This window comes from Gavialis gangeticus, unplaced genomic scaffold (assembly GCF_001723915.1).
Source record: "Gavialis gangeticus isolate Ggan-Ray unplaced genomic scaffold, GavGan_comp1, whole genome shotgun sequence".
Lineage (NCBI taxonomy): Eukaryota > Metazoa > Chordata > Crocodylia > Gavialidae > Gavialis > Gavialis gangeticus.
Genome location: NW_017728964.1, coordinates 5216011 through 5224847, shown reverse-complemented (window position 1 = coordinate 5224847; position 8837 = coordinate 5216011). Strand labels below are relative to the sequence as shown.

The 8837-nt window shown below is 47.1% G+C and overlaps 1 protein-coding gene across 3 annotated transcripts in view; it reads right to left on the bottom strand.

The window, feature by feature from the left end:
• LOC109287316 (aquaporin-8-like) overlaps positions 1-8837 on the bottom strand; it is a 91818-nt gene that overhangs the window by 22656 nt on the left and 60325 nt on the right. For 2 of the 3 annotated variants that reach the window (XM_019502287.1, XM_019502293.1), the window contains 3 exons: positions 7336-7649; positions 6064-6190; positions 2125-2336 (listed from right to left, as the gene is read on the bottom strand). In XM_019502287.1, coding sequence (XP_019357832.1) covers positions 2125-2336; positions 6064-6190; positions 7336-7616 — 620 coding nt within the window. In that variant the 5' untranslated portion in view covers positions 7617-7649. The remainder of the gene's footprint in view (positions 1-2124; positions 2337-6063; positions 6191-7335; positions 7650-8837) is intronic. The other variant, XM_019502300.1, reaches the window with a different exon arrangement.

The following is an 8837-nucleotide window of genomic DNA, read 5'->3' as shown; positions in this document are numbered from 1 at the left end:
CAGCACCAGCACTGGGTTCTTCCCAGCACAACACGTGCCGAGGGCTGGGAAGAACCTGGCACAGCCCTCCCAGGGGGCACGGGCCCCCAGATCTGCACATGGCATGACAGCAGACAGTTATAGGCATTTTCATGATTCCCCATTATATCCTATGGGCAAAATGTAGAAACGTGTCGAAACAGTGAAACGGTTTTGACAAAATAAAATGGAACAGTGCTTCGAAACAGCAAAACAAAACCACTGCCCATTTGAAATGGTGAAACGGAAGTCAAAATGAAACAGTGCTGTTTTGCCCTATCATGTTGGCAGTAGGTGGCCAGTGCTGTCCCACAGGGTTCGATTCCCTGCTCTGTGCATCTTTATCGATGATTTAAATAAGGATGTAGAAAGCACGCTGGCCAAGCTTGTGGATGATACTAAGTTATGGAGAAAAGTGGTCATGCTAGGGGATGCGGATCCAAGAGGACCTGGATAAGCTGGAAAGGTGGGCAAAACGGAACCAATAAGGATAAATGCAGAGTGCTTTCTCTGAGGATAAGTAACCAGAGACATGAATATAGGTTTGAAAGAGATATCCTGGCCATGATAGCTAAAAGGAACCTCAGGGGCTATGGTTGATCACAGGATGAACATGAGTCACAAATGCGATGCTGCAGTCAACAGAGGTAATAGCATTCTGGGATGCATTAGCCCATGTGTCACGGGCAGGGCTAAGGGAGTGATACTTCCTCTTTACTTGGCGCTAGTGAGACCCCAGCTGCAGTACTGTGTCCAGCTCTGGGCACCGCACTTCAAAAAAAGATGTGGAGAATCTTGAAAGGGTCCAGAGAAAGGCCACAAGAATAGTTAGGGGCCTAGAGGACAAGCCTTATGAGGAAAGACTATGGGATCTGGGACTGGTCAGCCTGGGGAAGAGAAGACTGAGGGGGGACTTGGTGGCTATCTATACATATGTAAGGGGTGAATATTGGGAGCAGGGAGACAAACCGTTCACTAGGGCACCCCAGAAGAGGAAAAGGAGCAATGGCCATAAACTGTTAGAGGATGGTTTCAGGTTGGATGTAAGGAAGAACTTCATTATGGCAAAGGTGACCAGAATGTGGAATAGACTTCCCAAGAAGGTGGTGCAGTCCTCAACTTTGCAAGTCTTCAAGAGGAGATTGGACAAACACCTTGCTGGGATCACTTGATCTCAGCAGTATTCCTGCCCAGAGCAGGAGGGTTGGACTCAGTGATCTTTCGGGTCCCTTCCAGCCCTTAATTTCTATGATATGATTCACTCCCCACAGATGAGCCACCCAAGTTACAATCCTCCAGAATCCCTGGATGCACTGCCAACCATTGCCAGTTCTGGCACCAAACCAACTACCCATTCTGCCTCTGGGGGTGTGACCTTCCCACTCCCAGGGGTGCAAACCTGTGCAAACTGCGTGCAGAGTATATGCCAGGTAGCCATGTCACAGGGCACAGAGGGATACAGGAGTGGACTCTAGGGAAGATGGAGGGAGAGCAAGCTCTTCCCAGGGAGAATAAGGTGGATTGGGTGCCCATGAGCTGGGGCTTCCTTCCCAGCTCAAGGCCAGTAGCTTTCCCCAAAGGTGCCTTCCATCACTGCTCCCAGCTCCCACCTACCTTGGGAAGCATGACCAGCACCCCCACACCTCAAAATCCCAGTTTATTAAAATATGAAACCTTCTTTAATTCCTTCCTCTTAAATTCTTTTTATTGCTTTTTATTTTATCCTTCAGTGTCTGACGTCCTTCGTTTCACTATCCTTCCCCCACTCCCCATTTCCTTTCCACCTCATATTTCATTACCCACTCCCATCCCACTAACTCTTCACCTTCCAGCTTCATGTTCTTTACCCCCCTTCCCCAAGTTCTTGCACACCTCCACCTCAAGCAGGGATAGAAGTCTGTCCTGGCTCACCAGCCATGTAACGGGAACTTGCACCTAGTCAGACCCCTGCTTGCCAGCCCTCTAGTGGCAAGTCTTAGCTGTGCAGGTGGGGGAACAGTCAGAGAAGGTTTTTAGCCTTAAGGTACAACTTCTCCAAACTTGAGCTAGCACTAATACCGATTGTATTTAAACAGCTCAAAGTACAATATATAGCAAGGCCCTTACCTGACTAGGATACCCGTGGCAAGGGCAAAGCCAATGCAGAATGGAGCCAGTGGAGTCTTGCTGTGCTCAGCCAGGCTTCCCATCAGGACAGCAAGGAGGAGGAGAAACGAGAATGTCAGCTCTGCACAGACAGCCATCCCCACTGTGCTGCCTTCTTGCACCATGCAGCCCCCTCCAGTCCGGTTGAAGAAAATTGCTTCTGGCACCATGCTCTGCTCTCCACGCCACATCCCGGAAAGGAAAGAAGGAAATACAAATAACAACAAAGGATACAACCAGACAAGGTTCTTTGGGTAAATCTAATATCTTTTATTAGACCAACTTAAATAGTTGGAAAAATTCTTCTTTGCAAGCTTTCAGGTACATATACCCTTTATCAGGCTGACAAAGGCTTTATCTGAAGATGCTTTCTCAGCCTGACAAAGGGTATATGTACCCAAAAGCTTGCAAAAAAGACTTTCCCAACTATTTGAGTTGGTCTACAAAACTATATTGGATTTACCCAAAGAACCTTGTCTGCCTCTGTCCTTAGGCCAACACAGCTATGACCTACACCCTTGAAACAAAGGATACAAGGCACACTCTCCCAGGTGCTGTTCTGTTTGAATGGCTACCATAGCCCTTTGCTTTTCAGGTTGGTAGGAGGGGGTGAAATCTAAACTTTAATAGTTAGGGCACTGGAAAGAACCAAGTACCCCCATACAGGCTGACTGGAGGGGTGTGCACTCCCCAAAACAGGGCTGGCTGCTATTGTGTATGAATGAGAGCACACAGGAAAGGCAAGGACTGCATGCTGGTGACAGTGTTGTGCCCTGCTATGAACAGCTGATAGTTAATGCCGTGTTAATACCAAGTGCATCTGCATGTGGAGGGGAGCAGAACAAGGAGGCCTGTGAGCTGGGAAGCTGTCTCCCTGTGATATGTTCTTGACCCTGTTCTGCTTCTTTTCAGGGCCATGTTGAACACTGAAAATAAAGCGGCAGTGAATTATTGGGTTCATTCACCAGCAGTTTTGAGGCTCTTGGGTTACTCTGCCCTCTGGTGTCCACATTGTGAACATGCTTTTGACCAAGTGCCTCAGTGGACCAAAAGAAATGCAAACATTTTGAACTTTTGGTTCAGAGATTATACCTTTTATTAGACCAACTAAGAAATCACAAAAAAGTGTCTTTTTCTGCAAGATTTTGGGCTCTCATGCCCTTCATCAGACTCAGAGAAGATTAAAGACGGTAAAAAATCCCCATAGGTAGGAAAGAAACTTCATTTTTGCACAGAGGAAGCTGAAGATGGAGCTCTGTCCTTAAGGTTTTACTCTTGTTGTCTGTATCATTTAACAAAACAGAGAGCAAGATCCTCCGTTACCAGGGCAAATGGCAGAGTCATTCTCAAGGCATCTGTAGCAAACCCAAGCTCTGAACCACTCCTAAGTCTCAAGTACTTACCAGAGTGCCTCCAGGCCACCTGACTTCTAGTGTGATGTTCTTCCCTAGGTAATATTGTGCTCTGTGTGCACATTGTGGCACCTTGGATACTGACCTTTGCCAAGGCAGGTAACATTGGGCACCACAGTGGAACTTGCATGGGGTGACACTGGCAGGTGCTTTTGAATAACCTTCCCTTCATAGCCCTTCTCTAAAGTCAGGAGCCAGCCCTCGACACCTCCATACCCTGCCAAATGCTTCCAGGGCCTGAGACCAGGGCTTGATGTGGGCACTGTTTTCAGTACTTTCTGTCCCTGTGTGGATCCCAAGATGGTACAGCATGATCTCAGCATATCGCACATAGGAATACTCCACTGGCATTCAGAGAGGCTCAGCGGATGCACTTCCATTCCATATTGCACCCACTCTATTACGTGTAAGATGGGGGGATCAGTTAAACTTGCTCTGCACAAGGCAGTGGAAGATGTAACGTGGCTTATGCAATGTTTGCTGTGTTGGCCCTCTACACATGGCCTCACTGCCATAATAGGGTTTTTCAATCCCAGTTGCTGACCTACCTATCACATCCAGTCACTCCCATTCCAACCCAGTTTTCAGTTGCTGAGCTCAGGATGAGGATATTCTGAGCCAGCTGTCCTGGATGGGTAGTGATGTGAAATTGGTTATGCACTGGACCAAGCACCTATGAGAAAGCCCACACTCTGAAAACTAGTTTTCCAAAGTGTTGGAAATGGAACAGGGTTGCAGTAGATAGGCATGGCCCGTATGTTTTATACATAGGACAATATGAGGTCATGCTATGGTGAATTCAGGCCTTCTTTACTGGGACTGAGTGAGAAATTTTAAACCCCCAGATTTTGAGGATGACCAATTAAACTATTTTCATAATAGGTGCTGCTAAAGAGTCCAGTCTGAGTCTCTCTTGCCTTGTACTTTGGTCCTGATTCTGGCTGCAGTTGAGAAGGGGTGGGAGAGAGAGGGAGGCAGTGATGGCTGTTGAGCGTTGCAGTGGACCCTGGAAGTGTCCAGGGATCACGGGGTGTTCAAATTGATGTTGCTTTGTAGCAGCAACCATAGAGCTGTCCAGCAGCCTGGAAATTCAGATCAATGTACAGCTCTGCTCTTCCCTAAAAACCTTTCCTGCCCCCAGCCACTCCTCCACCATCTTCCCTATTTCCTAGGTAGTAAGCAGGAGAGAATAAGACCATCCTGCTGTCCTTTTATCACTGAAGGACCCCTTTTCTGTTGGATATATTCCTCAGGAGAGAAATCCACTAGTTTTGCAAATGTTGTACATACCTGGAGTCAGCTTAAACCAGGCTCTATATAAACTAAATTCAAGCCTTTGTCTTGTCATTTTTGCCTATGCAAAGTAGGAGTATGTGAGTGGGGACTATGGCTCTCACTTTGCAAGACTGAAAACAGGACATAGGGGTGATCTGTCCCTCCTGTGGGTTATGCAGCTGGTGTTTTGATTTGTGTAGCTATCATGGCTGGGGGGAGGGAGGGGACACAACACACTCTATAGATGCTTGCTTGCCATGCGTGGTGACTTCCGTCTGCCAGCATTCATCCGTCTCACACACTTGATCTCCAGGAAATCCCTAGAGAACAAGTCACTTGGCTATATTTTGAAGTGAATGCTGGAACACACCAGGAAAGCAATTTTTAATCTCTGATTGCAATCAGCATTAGACTGGACACCTGTTTTCAACAGTTATATTACTTCAGCCCCAGAACAGAAATGTCATGTGACCCAGGCATCTCCTCAAACCATTTCTTGTTTCAAAGGCTGCTCACAAACTAGCTACAGGTGAAGGATCTTGGAGAATCATTTCAGATGAGGAATAAATTAGCCACTGTCATGGGGTGGCCTGCAGAAGACAACACCTCCTACCCAGTCACTAATCATCAGGCATCTACTAAGTGATGGGCCTGTTTTCTTTTCTTAGAATTGGGAAGACCATGGCAGCACAAACACACAAGGTTTTCTACTCCTATGCTGAAGAAGACAGCTTTCCAGGCCACACATTTAACAGATTATCAGCAAGGCATAAATAGGATAGAACATAACCTTCACAAGTACGGAGGTGAACAGCAGATTTGCACTTCTGCATTGCTGCTGCCAATGCTACACCTGCGTGCAGGAGATACCAGGGCAGGGGACGGGGCCTGGTTTACCAGTTTGATTTATGTTGGCTTCTTTACTGAGGAATGAAACCCAAGGAACTAGAGTTCTGCAGGTCTTGGTGGCTTTAGTAGTGACATGGCTGGTGCATTTCCCCACTTGCTTATGTGTGGGTACTTACCTGGTCTCAAAACTGTATCACTGGAGAGCTTGGGATGTCTCTCAAGTACCAAAGCACCTCAAACAGCTTTGTTAAAGTATTGTCTGTGCTTTCCCTTCTTAAGCACTGGGATCTCCTTTCTGCGACACATCTGATCTTCCAGTTAGCAGCTGTGCCAGCCAGTGTCTGCTTTTGTGCTTTCCACTTACCTTGGCCAAAAGAGCTCCTAGCATTCCTCCTGATAGCTGACACAGCCAGTATGGGAGAAGGAGAAGTGGGGAAAGGCCTCCTGCAGCCAGAGCGGCCAGGGTAACAGCTGGGTTGAAATGGCCACCACTGCAAAAGGAAAGGGGTCAATTGTGCCCACAGCAGCCACAAGGAAGGACACTGAGTGACGGACACCTCCAGTAGGTTAGGCTGCAGTGCCCTGAGCATGCAGAGCCTACGCATGGAGGTCTATGCCACTATCAACATCCTGGTGATAGAAAACACGCCCCTGACAGATACTTTGTGCCAGATTCTCAGACTAATTCATTCTGGATTTATGAGTAAATCCCTTCCCTTCCTTTCCCCTCTGAGAGCTTTTATCTCTTGGTCTCATGAGTTGAATTGTGCTGGTTTGCAATCTATTATGTGTGAGGGGTACATCTAACCGTGAGTGACAAATTATAGTGAAGAGCTCCTAGTGGTAGCATTTGAAGCACTGATTTGTAATCTCCACTGAGGCTGCAGAGAATTGTCCTCCTAAGAGACTCGTATATATCTCGCAGGCTGATGAAACCAGGATGCCGACTGAAACAGGACCTAGTCTCAGAGTAATTCCTAAAAAAACACCAGCATCTTCCAGTTCTCCACAACCTACCCAAGCTCCAGCCCTTGACTTAGTCAGGGCCAAGAGCACCTTCATGATTCCTGTTTAAGCTCCCTTCACCTAAAACTAGGAAGGCCTCCTGCTTTCTCTGGGATCAAAAGGTGGCTAACTATAATTTTTTGACTAACATTTCTAGGATTTAACGTGGAGTTATGCATCTTTCTGGGTGCGATAGGTTCACAATAGTGCACCACCTCCTTGTGGAGCAGTGAGCAGGTGCTAAGTGGACTCAGATGTTGGAGTGCAATCCTCTTTCTACACTAATTAAGAGCCTGAAAAGACATGAGTGCAGAAGGTGAGTGGGTCTTCCTCCTGCTTGTTGATTATTGTGATCTGGTGTTCAGGCTGAGATGAAGACACATTACAAAAGTAGGTGCATTAACTGTTTTTTGCAGGCTGGACTATGATTGCATGAAGGCCCCCTGAGTTTACATAGGTGCTTCATAAGTGGAATAAGATCTGGTTCTAAGTCACTGCAGGATCAGAGTCTAATAGAGTGCAGACTGTTAGGTAGTGGTTCAGGGTTGATTACATAGCCTGATTTGACTTGATTATAGACCATGCCTATGTACCCATCCTACCTGCAGAAGAGGAGACAACTGCCCCATACCTTATTTTCCCCAAAACTGCTACCATGATCCCCAGCGAAAATCCATGAGCAAGAGCAGGCCCCATGGGCCCTGCCCCCTCAGGGTTGGTGATCACAGAAAGACACGCGGCTGCCACAAACAAGGTGCTGCCCATCAGCTCAGCCAGGCAGGGCTGGGCGTACTTCTCAAAGATGGTCCGATCCTCTGGCTCTTTCCCAGGCTCTGCTTGGGCAAGGATGGAGGTTGCTCCGACATTCTCCATTTCTGTCTCCAAAGAATATTTTTTGGTGAGAAGAACCATCCTTGGGAGGTCTGGCACCTGAGATGAAGCCTACTGGGGGAGAAGGGAAAAAAAAGTTATTTCACCACTCTGACCAGCAGCATAGAGGACCCTACATCGGGAATGAGCCCATCCATTGTAATCTATGTGTTTTTCCTGTTCTCCCCAGAGGGCCTTAGGAGGGGCCGTGCCTCCCTTCTGCCCACAGCAGCAGAAAGGAAATGAAACAAAGACTGAAACAAAATGTGCTGAAGTGCTGAGCTTTCCTTTCCAATCACCTGTAACATGGAGTGATTTCTAGAAACACAGAACTGACTCATTGGGCACTTTTATACATGCTCTGGGCAGTGTAGGAAGGGGAGGGGGATGCTTTTATTACCAAGCCATGCTAATTAAAAATGCCCAAGCAGCATCTATATCAGAGTCCCCAAGCTGAAAAATGGCAGCGGGGCACTTTGAACTAAAGCTCATCAAATGATTATTTGAGACCGCTCTAACATACTAGATTCCCAGTACATCGGAGCAGGCTCCCTGCACGTGTATAGGAGCCCATCAAGTCCAGTCTCCACCTTTCACAGGCATCCACGCCAAAGAGTTTCCTTTATTAAACTGATCAAGCTCCATCCCAAAAGTAGTTAATTTTTGTGCTTGCCACTACTGTGATTAGGAATCTGTTCCAGAACCTCACAAAAAACATCTTCTAAATTGCAACTGAATTTACTCCTGGCTGGTTTGTTCCTGTTTAGTTTGGTTCTGAAGGTTAAATAGATCTTTCATCTGTTCTGCCATAACGAGGTCTCAGCTGGGATTGCAGTACATAACAAAGAAACATAGGGGCCTGATTTTTTTGTTGCAGTAAGCCCCAGCTAAGCTGTTTGGCAGCAGAAAAGAGCCTTACTGCCATGGAGACAGACTCCTGAGTTCTCCACACAAGGGCTTTAGGGCTCTGTGCTAGTTTTGCTCTCAGTCATTGGTGTCAGAGGCAGATAAGGGTGGCTGCAGAGCATTGTGGTTGTCCTCTGTTTTTAGAGGCCCCTGGCAAATAGAGGGTGAGGTCTTGTCTACAAGCAAAAGCTGCATCAAAATAACCTAAACCAGTTTAAACCAATGACATAAGGGGCTAGACAGGCTTCCTGTTGTTTCATCATACAGAGGGCAAAGGTAGCTTCAAATCAACTTTAGCTTTACTCCGTTTCCTTCCCCAAGTGCAGCAAGGATGTAGTCAAATACAGCACCCACTAG